Source organism: Paramormyrops kingsleyae, chromosome 19, assembly GCF_048594095.1.
Source record: "Paramormyrops kingsleyae isolate MSU_618 chromosome 19, PKINGS_0.4, whole genome shotgun sequence".
Classification (NCBI taxonomy): Eukaryota; Metazoa; Chordata; class Actinopteri; order Osteoglossiformes; family Mormyridae; genus Paramormyrops; species Paramormyrops kingsleyae.
In genome coordinates this window covers 21,975,993-21,992,126 of record NC_132815.1, presented here as the reverse complement: position 1 = coordinate 21,992,126, position 16,134 = coordinate 21,975,993, and the positions used below count along the sequence as shown (strand labels likewise).

At 48.4% G+C, this 16,134-nt stretch overlaps 1 protein-coding gene across 5 annotated transcripts in view; it reads left to right on the top strand.

Annotated features, from left to right (window-relative positions):
* LOC111858983 (protein Daple-like) overlaps positions 1 to 16,134 on the top strand; it is a 41,143-nt gene that overhangs the window by 20,504 nt on the left and 4,505 nt on the right. For 3 of the 5 annotated variants that reach the window (XM_072702621.1, XM_072702623.1, XM_072702622.1), the window contains exons 10-28: positions 1,973 to 2,054; positions 2,168 to 2,326; positions 3,061 to 3,207; positions 3,313 to 3,457; positions 4,177 to 4,358; positions 4,519 to 4,656; positions 4,815 to 5,843; positions 6,085 to 6,212; positions 7,679 to 7,820; positions 7,971 to 8,135; positions 8,835 to 8,996; positions 9,131 to 9,408; positions 10,727 to 10,870; positions 11,640 to 11,826; positions 13,250 to 13,395; positions 13,522 to 13,611; positions 13,714 to 13,964; positions 15,778 to 15,957; positions 16,029 to 16,088. In XM_072702621.1, coding sequence (XP_072558722.1) covers positions 1,973 to 2,054; positions 2,168 to 2,326; positions 3,061 to 3,207; positions 3,313 to 3,457; positions 4,177 to 4,358; positions 4,519 to 4,656; positions 4,815 to 5,843; positions 6,085 to 6,212; positions 7,679 to 7,820; positions 7,971 to 8,135; positions 8,835 to 8,996; positions 9,131 to 9,408; positions 10,727 to 10,870; positions 11,640 to 11,826; positions 13,250 to 13,395; positions 13,522 to 13,611; positions 13,714 to 13,964; positions 15,778 to 15,957; positions 16,029 to 16,088 — 3,815 coding nt within the window. Of the gene's footprint in view, positions 1 to 1,972; positions 2,055 to 2,167; positions 2,327 to 3,060; positions 3,208 to 3,312; positions 3,458 to 4,176; positions 4,359 to 4,518; positions 4,657 to 4,814; positions 5,844 to 6,084; positions 6,213 to 7,678; positions 7,821 to 7,970; positions 8,136 to 8,834; positions 8,997 to 9,130; positions 9,409 to 10,726; positions 10,871 to 11,639; positions 11,827 to 13,249; positions 13,396 to 13,521; positions 13,612 to 13,713; positions 13,965 to 14,596; positions 15,962 to 16,028; positions 16,089 to 16,134 lie in introns of those variants that run through there. The other 2 variants (XM_072702624.1, XM_072702625.1) reach the window with 2 other exon arrangements.

The window sequence follows — 16,134 nt, the reverse complement described above, 5'->3', positions numbered from 1 at the left end:
AAAAAAAACACGTTGAATTACACTTATCGAATAAAAACGCATTGCATTAATGACGCTTTGAATTTTTGGGGACTGTAATTTAATATCTGCATACATTTAAACATTGAACATTTCAACTGAAAACATTTCAATCGTAATTTCATTGCTTAAATATTCAGTACAAAAATATTCGGCTTCCAAAATTCAGTTCCAAAAAATACATATTTTAAAATGCATGTTTATAATTCAACCACATGAATTCAGTTCATTTAATTTCGCCTCAAAATAAATTTCAAAAGAACAAATTCAGTTGAAAATATTGCATGTGTTTTATTCGCATCTTTATTATTCAAGCAGTAACATTCAGTCCTCTTATTTCTGCTTTACAATATTCAGTCCCGTTATTTTCGCTGTTTCAAATACGCTGCCACAATTTCAGTGGTTTAAAATACGATCCGAAATTCAACCCTCTACATCCGGGACTAGCAGGATGAGCCATAGATTGCTGATAGAGTTCGATAGAGATCTGCAATGCTGGAAGCCGAATATTTTTGTACTGAATATTTAAGCAATGAAATGCTTAAATGAAATGTTTTCAGTTGAAATGTTCAATGTTTAAATGTATGCACATATTAAATTACAGTCCCCAAAAATTTAAAGCGTCATTAATGCAATGCGTTTTTATTCGATAAGTGTAATTCAACGTGTTTTTTTTTTCATCAACGACTTTTGTCATTAATTTACTTCCATAGGCTGGTTCCTACTTGGTGTCTTTTGAGAACCTGCCGGCATTTCCACCAGTTTCAGAAAAGAATGCAACAGAAACGTTACCTATCCAGAAGTGAGAGTAAAGTAAAGGTTCACATGTATTCCATTTTTTGGATTTTTTTTTTTCATTTCATTTCAGATTTTGGTTCAGTTTTTATAAGCTGCCGAACCAAAAACAAGTTTTCAGAGTATAACTCATTGTGCTCTGTCGCTATTGCCTGTATCCACTTTTTCCTCCTTAAAGGCTCCCCCATCTGTGTTTTACCACTGTCCTTTTAAGGATGGTGCAATAATAGTCTGCTAAAACTTTAATCTTACTGTCTGCCTCATGATCTTTTCGCCAATTGATCGCCAAAGTATTTAATTTATTCAACCTGCAAAGTTTATAATTGATTTGCTAGCCAGACTTAATAAATCTTTCATTTTTCACAGAATAAAAAATGAACGTTATTCTGCTAATAAACTGGCAAGTTGTTTCACTGTCGGCACCAGTGATATTAGACTAAACTATATATGTCATAGATTGAATTTTTCAGGTATGCGGAAGGTTTGGATGCAGTAGCCTTTCCATTTCTGCTGAGGTTACGGTTCCAAATTCTGAGACAAGCTTTTCTGTGGTGCTGTGCTAGAGCTCAGGGCCAGTTTTTTTTTGTAGTGGAAACATGTGTAACTAGTCCCAGATTGGGAAGAGTGCGGCATTGGCTCTGGCACTGAATCGGTGGAAACGAGGCATTAGATACATTTTTGTACATACAGCAGGAGTAAACATAGTGCAAACAAATTTTAAAATGCACAAATATCCTGCAAAACAGAATATTGGAATATTAAGGAACTAAATATTTCAAGATATTAATAAATTAGTGGTATGTGCCGTTAAGCAGATAGCATCGAAGTTTTACTACATCAAAGACAATGATTTCCTGGCGCGTTATGTCTGGGGGTGGGGAGTGGCACGTCAACAGGGGGCGCTGTGGTGTCTTATGGCAGCAGGCAGGAAGGGGGATGATGTGCAGTGTTTTTTTTTGTTTTTTTTTTTTACCCTAGTGCCACAGTGCTACCTTACAGAGATGAATGTTTGTGGGGTGGCCCACTGCATTAAGCCGCGACTCAACTCTCTTTCACATTAGATTTATGCAAATAAGAGGCTGTGTGTTAATGGGGGGAGAGATTCGGGATGGCACTGGGTTCCTCCCCGTCCTGAGGAGGTGTGATATCCCTGCTACAGTGAGGAAAAGACTGAGCAGCTGGTCGATGCCAAGAACGAGGTGGAGCGGCTGGAAGCTGAGATGAAGAGGCTGAAGCTGGAGGTAAGCCTAGCAAGATGCCCATACGTGCAAGACAGACCCCACAGTCCGTGCTGGGGTACGTCCATGCCCACTCACATGGGGAGCATGAATCGCTGTCCCAATCCCTCCCCCAGAGTGCGCAGCTGTTGGCGGAGGCACGGGCAGCACGGGCATACCGGGACGAGCTGGATGCCCTACGGGAGCGCGCAGGCCGCGGGGACCGACTGGAGGCGGAGCTGCTGCGCTGCAAGGAAAGGCTGAACGACGTGCACTTCTACAGGGCCCGTGTGGAGGTGGGTGCAGCGGGCCGGGAGGCGGGCGTCACGGCAACAGCTTGGGCAGCCAGGAGTGATGCCACAGGAGGGGTGTTTTAAGCTTCAGGCAGGTGGGGGCAGGTTTTTAGCAGTTTTAAGGCCCCCAATGAGCCAATAATCATGTAAATCGAGACATAGTGGCCAGAAAAGCTGTCGGTGCTTTAAAAAGGCCTGACTGCTTGGGCACAGTTTAAAAAAAAAAAAAAAAAACCAAGGGTTGATGCAGGCCTTCCCAAATCCCTGCTCGCAGCCTGCATGCTGTGATTAATGCAGCAGTGCTCTTAACTAGGAATTAAGTTTTCATTTTAATCTTAAGCTCAATACAAAGGGCCAGAAGGGACAGTCTTTCAGGACAGGGTCCTCTTGCTGGACACCAGAGACTCCAAAGGCCATGCTGAGATGCTGTTAGCCATTAGCTTTTAGCCATTTTACATTTTATGTATTTAGCAGACGTTTTTATCCAAAGCAATGTACCGCTGAGAAGGCAGGCTCAGGCCGTCCCTGGAGCAGTTGGGGGTTAAGGGCCTTGCTCAATAGCCCAGTGGTGAGATCACTCTGCCAGCCGCGGGATGTTTGCTGTCCTGCCAAAGCAGTGCTGCCTGTTATTTACTGCGGTTAGCGTGTATCGCTGGGGGCACAGAGCCAGCGCTCAGCCAAAGGCGGCTCTTGACAGAGCAGCCCGTCACAGTGCTGACAGCATGAGCCTCCTGCAGGAGCTGCGGGGAGACAACGTGACCCTGCTGGAGACCAAGGCCCTCCTGGAGGAGCAGCTGATGGTGGCACGGAGCCGCTGCGACCGGCTACATGAGCTGGAGAAGGAGAACCTGCAGCTGCGCTCCAAGCTGCACGACATGGAGATGGTGGGCGGGGCGGGGGGGCTCGGTCACAATCTGGATGCCTTCTATTCTTATGGCCTTCTGAGCGTCTCCCCTGCTCCACCACCGCTGACCCTGCTCTGCTCCCAGGACAGAGACATGGATAAGAAGCGCATTGAGGAGCTGGTGGAGGAGAACATGCTGCTGGAGATCTCACAGAAGCGGAGCATGAACGAGTCTGCCCACCTGGGCTGGGAGCTGGAGCAGCAGATGAAGATCAGAGACGGCAGCCAAGGTGAGCCCTGATTGGCCGAGACTCTGTGACCGGCACACGATACATTTGCATTTTCATTTAGCACACACTTTTGTCCAAAGTGACGTACAAGTGAGGCATATAACGCATAAGAAACATACAGCTGTCAGAGAGTCGACCAGTGAATGCTTACACTTATACCTGGGCAGTATTGAAGCAATCATCTTCCACACAAAACAAGAAGCTAATAAGACTTCTGCACAAGCAGAAAATGCGACGTTAAAACTATTAATCAGGGTTGGCTGCTGTATGTCACTACTGGAAATTTTTGGAAATTGCCAACATATTTCCATCATAACCAGGTTTGTTTTGGCACCTCACTGGTCACCATAGACATTTTCCGGGTGTTGGGTCTAACATCACCACCAATTATTTCGCTCATGGTGGAAAAATGTTTCAGGAAACTGGTTGTAAAGTATGTGACCTCTCTCTGGGGTGAAGCGCTGTTTCCATGCCTGTTCGTGTTTCAGCTCATTTTCTCCTGAAGTGGGCCAGGGTCAGCTGTCTAAGCAAGCCCTGGAGTGTTAAGCACTCCTGCTGTCCGTGGAGACGGAAACTGACACAAAGCAGGAATAACCTGCTGTTATCGCTGCAAGTCCTTTACACAGAACGCCCAAGTGGTGATGAGTGAACGGCCAGTTTGGGTTCAGAGGCTAAGCACAGACTGGTACTGATATTCAACGCCGCCTTTCCACCGGCAGCATGCAAGTCTTTCGTGCTGGAGCTGAACGAGTCGGCATCCAGCCAACTACTGAAGCTGGAGAAGGAGAACCAGGGCCTGCAGGGTACCATCCAGGAGTTGCGGGAAGCTGCCCTGAGCATGCAGGAGAGCCAGCTGAGGGCCTTGGAGCTGGAGAAGGAGAACCAGGGCCTCAGTAAAAAGGTACTAGGGTGGGAGGTCTTGCAAACAAAAACAGGCTTCACGTTTCAATAGTGATAGCAACTACCTTGCCAGCACGTAAGCCTGGTGAGGGGGGGGGGGGGTATCTCCCATGTGAACCTGCCACTGAGTGACCAGGTGAGCTGTGTTTGTGTCCTCCAAGCTGGAGAGGCTGCAGACGCTCCTGGAGCAGGAGAAACAGACCAGCCAGGACATGGGGAGTCTAGGGGAGGAGCTCTTGAAGGGGAAGAGGAAGCTGGAGCGTCTGCTGGAGGCCGTACAGACGGAGAAGTGCCGCCAGGTATGGCCGACGGGGTTCTGCGAGGGGCAGCGCTGACTTCCCGCCGGTCTGCTTCACACAGGTCGCTGAAGCATCCGACATCAGCTGGGCACAGAACCCACGAGTGTTTGTCTTTAGTTGATGAATGTGATTGTGACATCCTTATGTCCGCCTCCCAGATCTCCGACTTGACGATGGAGAAGGAGCGCCTGGCCCAGACGGTGGCCTCCTTGAGGCAGCGGGCACAGGTGGAGGGTGAGGCGCGTGTGCGGGAGGTGGAGGAGGAGAACCGTGCCCTGCACCAGAGCGTCTCCACCGTCAGCGCCCAACTGACCCAGCTAGAGGTAGAGCAGGATTGGCTGCGGGAGCGATCGCAGCGAGCCGAGCAACTGGAGGAGGAGGTGGCCCGGCTGGAGCGCAGCTGTGACCAGCTGCAAAAGCAGAGCGCCGCCCTGCAGGCCACCCGCGAACATGCAGAAGCACTGGAACGGAATAACTCTGCCCTAGAACAGGACAACAGGCGGTTGAAGAAGCTGGAAGACACAGCCCAGAACACTGTTCTGCAGCTGGAGATCCTGGAGGAGGAGAACGAGGAGCTGCGGCAGCAGGTGGAGGCCCTAAGGCCAGCGGCCGCTAAGCTCCCACAGCTGCAGCGGGAGAACACCGCGCTGGAGCATGAACGTGCGGAGCTTGTCCACTCCGTGGAGGAGCTCCGGGGCTTGGGGAAAAAGGCAGAGCGCCTAGAGTTGAGCTACCAGGACCTGGACTCCGAGAATCAGCGTCTGCAGCAGTCGCTGGAGCAGAGCGGGGAGAGGGTCAGGGGGCTGGAGCAGGAGCTGCACGACTCCGAGCAGGAGAGCCAGCAGCTGAGGAGGCAGCTGGAGGAGCGGCAGGCAGCAGGGAGGCGTCTGGAGAGCCTGGAGCAGGAGGGGCAGGTGCTCGAGCAGGAGCTGGGCCAGGCCGTCAAGGAGAGGAGGCAGCTGGAGAAGGAGGTGCGGTGGCTGCGGCAGAAGCTGGAGGTGAAGGAAACTGCACTGGATGAGGGCATGGTAAGGCTGTCCTGCCTGGAGAAAGAGGGGTGCCTCCGAGAGAAGGAGCTGAACTACCTGAGGGAAACATCAGCCAAGGTTAAGGAGCTGGAGAGCGAGAACAAGGAGCTGCAGAAGCAGGCCACCATCGACAAGAGGACGCTCGCCACCCTCAGAGAGGTGCAGTGGGATCCATACCAAAATTTTTCTTGAGGCTTTAGTATAACCTTAATATTATCAGTGAAATGTAAGTTAATTATGCCATGGTGCAGTGGTTAGTGCTGTTACCTCACACCAGTGGGACCAGGGTTCAGTCTCTGCCAGGGTTCCTTGAGTGTGGAGTTTGCATGTTCTCCCTGTGTTGCTATGGGGAGAGGGAAGCGTAAGCAGGTGGACTGAATCAGTGCTGCTTGTGTCGTAGGACCTGGTGAATGAGAAGTTGAAGGGGCAGCAGCAATGGAATGAGCTGGAGAAACTTAGCCAGGAGCTGGAGAAGATCGGGCTGAACCGTGAGAGGCTGCTGCAGGAGGAGCACAGCTGTGAGGACATGTAAGCAGGAGCACTCCTGGAGGCCACAGACGGAACTGCAGCTATCGGTTAATACTGACCATTTTAGGATGGGGAACCCTGCATCTGAGACCATTTTTAGAATTGAAAATCAAAGTTATCAAGTTATGGTTGAATGATTAAAACTGATATTTCTTTAGTGTGTGTAAAAATTGATAAATTCACATGATAATTTTGCTGTTCATATTGTTCTTAGTAAGTAAGGTTTGCAGATTGCGTACATGCAATGCTGTGAATATTTCCTCTAGGTGACCCCATCCACTGTGAATGATCATTAGCACCAGCAAAACATATTATCAGCACTAATCAGTCGCACTAACAGTATCCTGCCTTCAGTAGCAGAAATGATACATTAGGCAGATCTCAAACAGCCAATGATAATACAGTATATTGGCGGCCTGTTTCAGTAAATGGAACACAGTGATTGCTAATCTAGCGCTTTCCTGCACAGGCCCTGTGGATTTCCATGATTCAGTTTGACTTAATTTGAGCAACAATACAGGTCGATTCTGTTCTCTTAAGGCCTTGTATGGTGTAGTTTTAATGAATCCCTCATGCTTTTGAGGATGTTTGATTTATAGCATCTTCTGCTGTTTTTATGTTGATGTGGCCACTCCCTTTAATGTCTCTGGAACATGGCGGTTTGGTCTTAACTGTGGGTTCTATGGGTTAAATGCAGAGGACACATTTCATTGTTGTGCAGTGGTGTGTCAACAATCACTAATCACTTAACCTTTTGGTTAAAGGGTTTTTCAGAATGCTTCATGTCTGTGCTCCTAGTTCCAGGGACCATCTGTCTCTCAGTAAAGTCGTATCACTTCCTCTTTCCAAGTGATCATGGTAAATTTTCGGAGCCGTCTGCTGCACCCACCTAGCCTGTTTCATCCCCAGCCGCAGTTTATCGGTGGGGTTTTCCGACGTGTGTACGAAGTCCACCAAAGATGTCTGAGTAAAACCCCCCAACTAGGGAAGAGAATCTGACAAATCGATGTAGAAAACATTCGATTATTCTGAGTGCATTTAAAGTTAGCTTTTCCCAGTAGATTAAAATAACTGGTCTTATGTAATATGGACCACAGCTTTCTTACCTCATATTAACAGATCTTGTCAGACACTGTCAATTACTGTGAAAGTTAAGTCTGAATATAATTACACATAACATGCCAAATCTGCTTACGACCCCTGTGTGGATTGTGTGTACCCAGGGTTTCCTCAGGCTGAAATTTGAGCGGTGAATTCAAGGAATGTCTCATGCAGCTGCTGTAAAATCACTAATGCAGGCCTTTTTCAGAAAGGAAGTCCCGCGTAATCCTGACCCCTACAGTGTCTCCCGCGATGTATGGCAAATTACGCCAGAAAAGGAGGTTGTCCTATAGGTCTTGGTGCCACTGTTAAGACTGCAGGAGGCTTTTGGGTGTCATTTTAATATGTTTACTGGGATTTTTCAGTAAATATAAGATCCTGGAAACCAAGATTGATTCGACACTGAAGATGACGATGGAGATCCGTCAGGAGAAGATCCAGGGCCTGGAGTCAAGGCTGCAGGAATCTACCAACTTAAACCTGCAGCTGCGCACGGAGCTGGCCACTGTAAGCACTCCCTCTGGCCTCCTACCTGGGCTAGCAGATGTGGCCAGTGCTCTCCTCACAGACCCCTAGACAGCGGGGCACATGGATTCATACCCAGAGGTCACTGCTGGGGAACCCCACAGAGCTTACGATGAGCTGGTACCCCCACAGGTGAAGAAGAGCCTGGAGGCCCTGAAGCAGAGGCAGGAGGAAGAGGAGGCCCACCTGCATCCCAGCCTGCCCAAGGCTAGCCAGGAGAAGTGGGAGACTGAGGAGAGGGAGGCGACAGCACAGCTGCTCAAGCTGAAAGACCGGCTCATCGATGTCGAGAAAAATGTGAGACTGGGGGCGGCTGAGGAGGCAGGGGGGGTTTGGGTTAAGGTTAGACACTCCAGGGGGCTGGACTATGGATTAAGAGGCCCCCTGTCTGGTCATGACTCTAAGGCAGCGTTTACCAATCTGGTCCTTGAGGACCCCCAGACAGTCCATGTTTTTGCTCCACGTTTTTTGGGAGCAAAAATGTGGTCTGTCTGGCAAGGAGCATGGAGGGAGCAGCAACATGGACCGACTGTGGATCCCTGAGGACCGGATTGGGAAACACTGCTCTACGGGCACTGGGAGGGAAAAGTAGACATATATTTCGGATCAGTACAGGAGTGCAGGGATCGGGGACCTACAGAAGACACAGCTTATTTTCCGTTTCATTTGAGCTGGTGATGATGCTGATATCTTTCTGGGTATGAGCACAGGTGGAATGAAGAGGTTTAAGAGAGCACAGCTGTAAAACTAAGCTGCATCCACAGTTTATGGATAGTTCTGGAGACTGAGGGCAAAATATGTCATAGATACTTTCCAGCCATTGTAGCTTCAGTTTTTAGCCTTAGGATGCAGATATGGAATGTTAACAGCAAAGTTAACAGGCAGCCATTTTGTCTTTGAGCAGTTGCAGTTATCTGACACTGCTCCAGAAAGTTCTACGGTCATCTGCAGCAAGTTCTGGCTTTGGCTTTTCTTGTAACCTGTGGCTTTCTGCAGAATGCTGCTCTGGAGACTGAAAAGCAGTTGCAGAGGGAGCAGCTGAAGCAGCTGGATGTGCAGAACACGCAGCTGAGTGCGCAGATCCTGGCTCTGCAGCGGCAAACAGCCGCCCTGCAGGAACATAACACTGCACTTCACATGCAAATGGCCAAGCTGCAGGTCAGGCCCGTGCCAGGCTGGATCAGAACCTCCGAAATGAGCCTTGTTTAATCTGCTCTGCTGTTGGCTCCTAGGACAGCACAGTTTGTCCTCTTACTTTGTGTCTGTCAGCTATAGCTTGTCACCCCCTACAGGTGGAGAGCTCTGCGCTGGGCTCCCAGAGTGCCTCCCTGCTGGCCCAGAACACGGCACTGCAGGGTCAGATACAGGCTTCGGAGAGCCAGGCGGAGAAACTGAGGCAACAAGGCGAGGAGGAGCGGGCAGGCCGTGAGGCGGCTTTGCACGAGCACGAGCGCCTGCTGGAGCTGCATAATCGGCAGGCAGCCGAGTATGAGCAGCTCATCGGGCAGCACACATGCCTGAAGGTCGCTCACCGTGCCCTCGAGCAGGAGCACCGCCTGCTGCAGAGCAAGTGCGTTCACATACCCGCCATGCAGCGAAGGAACAGGCGTGAATAACATCATCCCAGATGAAGGGCACCTACGGGCTCTGCTGTTGTATTTGGCGATATTAGATTGGTTGATGGTTGTTTGGTTAGTCTGGTTGGTTGGGTTACTTGGTTTTAGTTAGTTGTCTGGTTGGTTGTTTTGGATGGTTGGTTTGATTGGGTTACTTGGTTTTGGTTGGGTTACTTGATTTTTGGCTGGTTGGTTTTTTTGGTTTGCTTGGTTGGTTAGTTGGTTTGTTGGGTTAGCCGTTTGGTAGGGCAGCTGTTTTGGTTGGTTGGTGGGTTTGATTTTTTTTTGGTTAGTTAGTCTGATTGGGTTGGGTTACTTGACTTTTGGTTTTGGTTGGCTTGGTTATTTGGTTTGTTGATTTGATTTTAGTTGGTTGGTTTGGGGTTACTTGGTTTTGGCTGGCTGGCTGGTTGTTTGGTTTGCTTGGTTGGTTTGATTGAGTTACTTGATTTTGGTTGGTTGGGTTGTTCAGTTTGATTGGGTTAGTTGGTTGGGTTACATGATTTGGTTGGGTTACTTTGGTTTAGTTTCAGTTAGTCTGTTGATTGGTTCATTGATCAGTTGGTTGGGTGGTTGGTTTGGCTTCATTAGTTGGTTAGTTACTTGATTTGGTTGTTTGGTTGTTGAATGGTTGGTTAACTTAATGTCATTTTTGGTTTTCATTTGCCTTTCCCCGATGACTCTCCTGGTCATAACATTAGATGTCCAAAAAAAGCACCTGTGTGCAGGGATAAAGTGGTTATGATCTGGGTTATGATCAGAGATGCACTTCAAGGTCGTGGGGGGCAGCAGCGCCTCATTCAAGCACACAGGCCTTAACCAGACAGTTTCTAACAGAAGATGCGTAAGAACCTCCCCCCTCCATTGTCTCGCTGCTTCCTCCCGCTCGGTCTCGTTAAATGAGGTTCAAAGTGGGGGTGCTGTTTGAATAATTAAAGTGTCGGTCTCCATGGTCCAATTTAAGGATCCCCAGAGATCTTCTGTGAGTCCCCCCCCCCCCCCCCCACATATCCACATGCTTTGAGGTGTGGCTCCTCTTTCAGTCGTTAATAATTAAGGGCTCAGTGTTTGTGGTCTGTTGGAGATGAACCCCCCCCCCCAACCAACCATGGGGAAAGAGACACTCTGGAGTATTCAATTAATTTGAATCTATTTTTTTTTTTTTTTAATTCTTTATCGTGTGACTTACCAGTGTTTCTCTTTGGAGGTGCAGATGAGTGGCTGAATGACATCACCCCCCGTGACTTTTGACTCCTTTGACCCGCCTCCCAGGTATGGAGAGCTGCAGACACAGCAGGGGGCCATGGAGGAGCTGGAGGCTGCCCTGCGGCAGGAGCGGGAGAGCCTGGGGGAGGAGATTCGCAAGAATGCACTGGTCCAAGGGGACAACCAGAACCTCAGAGCAGAGGCGGAGCGGTGAGCAGGCAGCAGCTGGCATCGTCCCCAAATCTCTGCAGAATATGTCCCATATTGAGGCGCTCTGTGGCCCTGGGGGGCAGTAATGACTGATGATAACCACTTTGGTCTTATTGCCGCTGTCGTGGTTTCTTTCAAAACTTACTTTAGTTACTTGGGTATTTAACAAATCTTCAACAAACATCTGCATAAACAGCGGCAAGAAATTGTAAGATTTCTAGCGGACAGTTAGTGGTTTTCATTCAAGTTTCATACAATTTTAACTGAGACAATAGTTCCCTCTACTGGCTATAGGTGGTATTTGGATCGCATGGTCAGGAGTTCGAATCAGTTTCATTGGCCAATTAAGATTTTCTCTAAGAACCACACAGAAAAGACAATGAACTGTAAGGTCAGCATAAATCAATGAAATGTGTGATTCCTGAAAGTCGGGATAATATTTTTATGGACAATTTTCATCTCTGCTAACAGAACACAAGCAAGAATTATGCACTCATTACGTTTTCACCCATGTGACTTGGGCAGTGGGCTTTGATTGGTTACTTATTCACTCTGTGCTGGGAGGCTGTGTAAAGAAGTGGCTGCAGTTTTATTTAGTATATAATATGCTAAATAGTTTGTTTTATGATAGGGAAATATGAAACTCAAAGACCAGTGTTCTGAAATAGTCACCCTTGCATTCTACTCCGCCATGCCTCTCTTTAAGCATAAAGGGTTCCTTTAGGTCACATGGCCCTCTGTCTGACCATTTCCCTGCTGCCCCCTACAGGCTGACGCAGACACACTCCCATCTGGGGCAGGAGTATACCATCTTGCAGCAGCACTTGAAGGAGCTCAAGACATCCCTGAAAGAGACACAGCTGGAGCTGAACAGCTGGCGGGCACGATATGACCAGCTGAAGGAGCAGCACCAAGGCCTGGACATCTCCTTCACCAAGCTGGAGAACCAGTGTGAGGTGCGGCCCGATGCTGTGCTTTTAACTATATTGCACCACAGGGCTGGCGATTAGCATATTGATGTTGTATCGCACATGCGCAATAATCAGCAGGGCTTCAGATGACGGATGAAACATTTGGTCATTTGTTCATGTTAATCTGATTAGTAGTACAGCTAAAATATTAATGATGCATTTTATGATGCCAAATAGTCAGTAATCAGTATAAAGTCAGCATATCCTTATGTTTAATAAACGTATCACACTTGGGAACTTGTTGGCTGTTTATGGAAGGGATTTAACCTTTATTTTAAAATCATCTGTTACCTTTATCCTTAGATGACAAACACACGAACCTGGATCCATTAGCAAACTGAACATGGGAAACACGTGCTTCCGTCTAGGTTACCTCAATAATAGGGAATGTCTGAACAACAGTTATGCGCTACTATTTGGTTCCGTTTAATTAGGGTGCCCTATAATAAACACGTAAAAATTCGACTGACAGGTTAATGTCAGTTACATTTTCATTTTATAAAACTTGTTCATGCACTCCTGGTAGACTTTGTGTTAAAACACTACTAATGACTTGACAGCTGAATACCCTCGAATTGACTCGTCTCTTGCACAAATCAGTAACACGAATTATAACTTTATAATTGCCCGTCAGATGAAGTCTGCACTGTTTCACCTGCCCTCACGATTCTCCTCCTCACGAACTCGTTTAGTAAAGTAGTCGCAGACCCTACGAGCCATATCTGCAAAGCACTCTTATCAGATGTTCTTTAGGAAACCTTTTTAAGAAATGGACAGGCCTGGATGCGAAATACACTCACCTATAGGATTATTAGGAACACCTGTTCAATTTCTCATTAATGCAATTATCTAATCAACCAATCACATGGCAGTTGCTTCAATACATTTAGGGGTGTGGTCCTGGTCAAGAACGCCGAAATTGCAGTTACAAATGACAGACATCTATTGAGTGCAGCGCTTCTTAGAAAGTAGATTTTCCATTATGATACCCACCAGAATTTTTCCGAGAACTGGAGGCGGCACGAAATTCGACGGAGGCAGCCGTCTCGTAATTCTCAATGCAGGAAAAACCCTGTATACTCTTGTACCCAACTACTGTATCTAAAGCACATCCTCTTCGCATCACCAGAGGGCGCCAGATCCCAGGATTGGCTGATTACTTCACCTTTCCCAGAAGAAAAACTTACCTCTGATGATAACGCTTGATTTAATTTCAGTTTGAACGTGATATTTCCTTGCAAAAGTGCATTTTTGGGCTTTTTTTCCCTTATTCCTATTCCCCCTGACGTGATTCGTAACCTGCTCAGAGATACAGCAGCATGTCTCATCCACTCCTTGTCTTGTGTTGCGGTGAAATTTACAAACAAAATCATAACTAGCACCCTTCTTCCACCCCCCCATCCCAAAGCTGTTGACTCGTCTGAAGGGGAACCTCGAAGAGGAGAACCACCACTTGATGGGGCAGATCCAGGTCCTGGGCCAACGGAATCAGGCCCTACTGGAGCAGAGCATTGAGAGCAAGGAGCTGTACCATGAGGAACAGAAACAGTACATGTAGGTGTGAGGGTCCAGTCCCTGGTTTTATTCCAGAACAGTGTGTGTAGGTGTGATGGTCCAGTCCCTGGATTTATCTGTGATCAGTACAAAAATGCGACAGTGTTTTGTAATCCCTCCCTTCAGTGACAAACTGAACACACTTCGGCGTCAGAAGGAAAAGCTGGAGGAGAAGATTATGGAACAGTACAGATTCTACGATCCAATTCCAAAAAAGTGAGTTTTCCATTTGGGCAATATTGAGATTTCTGCATGAAATATTTCTGAGACAGATGTTCTGCAGAATAAGCTAATGTCTCCCGCTTCTCACTTCATCAGGAAGAACCACTGGATTAGTGCAAAAGCCTTGGTAAAAATAATGAAACCGAGGAAGGACAGTCTACAGGAACGTGCCCAGAATGTCCCAGAAATGTCCTTATCACCGCCTTTGTCCCCTGGCTGTCCCGGTGGGGCGTCCCCACCTCTGCCTCCCCGGCAGTCCTGCCTTAGTCTGGAGTCTGTGGCCTCCCATTCATTGGTGGAGAATTGCATCGCCTCCCCCACAGCTGCACCTAACCACAATGCCAAAGGTAGGGGGCACACCGGGCAGGCTGCAGCTTGCGGGGGGGGTTTTAAATGCCTGATCATGTAATGGTGTGACTTTAGCCTTAGTTTGTGTGGGTGGGTTTGCCTTGTGCTCCAGGCAGCCATCTGTTTGGGGCTCCGTAAGTGTATATTTATTCTGCTGAATGGAGAGGTGTCTTACAGCCATAACGTGCATGGCATCGACAGCCACATTCGGTAATGATGTAAAACTGTGTACGTCAATTATGTACGCAAGCTTCAAATAAGGGAGTATTAAGCTTGTGGGTTTTAATTTTTAACGGGTCTGGATGACACTTTCAGAGAAGATAGTATTGCTGTTTGTGCACGGAACCCAACTTGGAAAAAGGAAGTTTGTGGAACTACCTCATTCATCCACTAGAGGGCGATGGAATCCCATGTCATTAACCATGGTCGTTACCCCACAGGCTGCCTCTTTCCTGTATGTTTTGATGATTTTGCTGCTAGTCTTACTTCAGGTGCTGAGTATTGGAGCGTTCTGCTCTTCCTCTGTTCTGCTGTTTGGGTCGTATCTGGTAGATCTAACCATTAACCCGACTACCTGTGATTTGCCCTCATTCTCCCCTACCTGTCTCGGCGTGGTGTGCGATGGCTCCAGCACCCAAACGGTTCCCCTTTCGGAAGAGTAAGAGCCATGAGAGGATGAAGCCTTCTGGGACGTCCCCCCCCCGGCACTCTCTGCCCAGCCGCCTGCGCTTCTGGTCCTCCTCCGACACCCTGTCCAGCCCCAAGGAGCCCCTCTCCTTTTCCCCGATTGGCCAGTTTTGACACACTCAGCATCCAATCCACCCCCCCCCCCCCTTCCATTCAGTCACTCCTCCACCAGTGGTGACTAACCCAAACCCCACATACACCTCCCACACCTCACGCTGCCTCACACGCACCAGGGATCTGCCTGCATATTGGCAGATCCCCACCAGCCTCACATGCATAAAAGATAAACACTAGCGAGGAGACATCGCCCCCTAGTGTGAGACAACAGTCAGCATTTCTGATGTGCTCCGACACCGAGCCACACAGGCATGGGCCTGTTTAAAAGCAGCCGTAAGTAGAATCTCCATGCAAAGGCTTATGCTGGGTGTACCTGCCCCCCCGCCCCAAGCCAACTGCACCTCCCGGCTAAATGCAGGCTGACAAAAGGCGTCCTGCTTTCGCGTATCTGCAATGTTGTGCTTCTCACCAATAGGTTACTGGTTCAGTTCCCAGGGTGGCAAGGATGATCCCTGAGTTTGGGACATCCCTGTACAGAGTAACCATCCTGCATTTCCATGCCATCGCCAGTCTCCTCGCCAAGCGCTCGCTGCAGCTCTGTTCTTTCTGTCTTTTGATCTGATACCAATGATTCTGTTGAAAAATGTGTGTTTTCATCCTTATCGTGAGAAATATGAGAACTGACATCCACCGACATGATGCAATAGATCATCTTTTGCTACCCATCCTGCCCCTGTTCTCCCCCAAAAAGCTGGAATCCGCAGGGGCAGACTCTTCTGGATGTTGTGTACTAACTCTAAAACCCAACACACCTGTAAAGACTTTTTGATTAAAATTGCCCGATTTGCTGGTTAAACAGCACATGCATACTTCCTTCCTGCTGGGCTTCACCCGAACGTGACCCCACATGATGAAAGAAGCAGAATTCTTGCAAAACCTGTGTGTGCTAAACTCTGCTTCTCCATCTGCCTGTAGCCTCTCTCTCTCGCGTGCTCCTCAGTACTGCTCCATGCCATCACCCATGCTTTCACAGAGCTGACCACATCCTTCCATTGTTCTTAACTTCAGACAACGGCACAGTCTCAAAAGCGAAGGATCCATACAGGACACCAGGGGGCAGCAGCGAGAGCGTGAACAGCCCAGAGGGTGTGCTTGGCCGACAGAAGGGCGTGAAACTCGGGTACTCTGCACACTCTACCTCAGCCATCCATGCCATGTCTGACACCCGGCCAGGCTGTAGCCCCCAGGGTAGGTTGCTGGGTTTGTAGATCTCTCTGAATCTGCCTGGGGAGGAAAGCTGAAGGTTGTTATTTCTCCAGGATTCAGCTCCGAAGCTTCCCCGGCCGCACATCTCGCCAGCTTCGGACATCAGACCAAAGGTAACGGAGTTAGGCTGAGCTCTGAGGGAAAGTGCAGGGGCTCCTT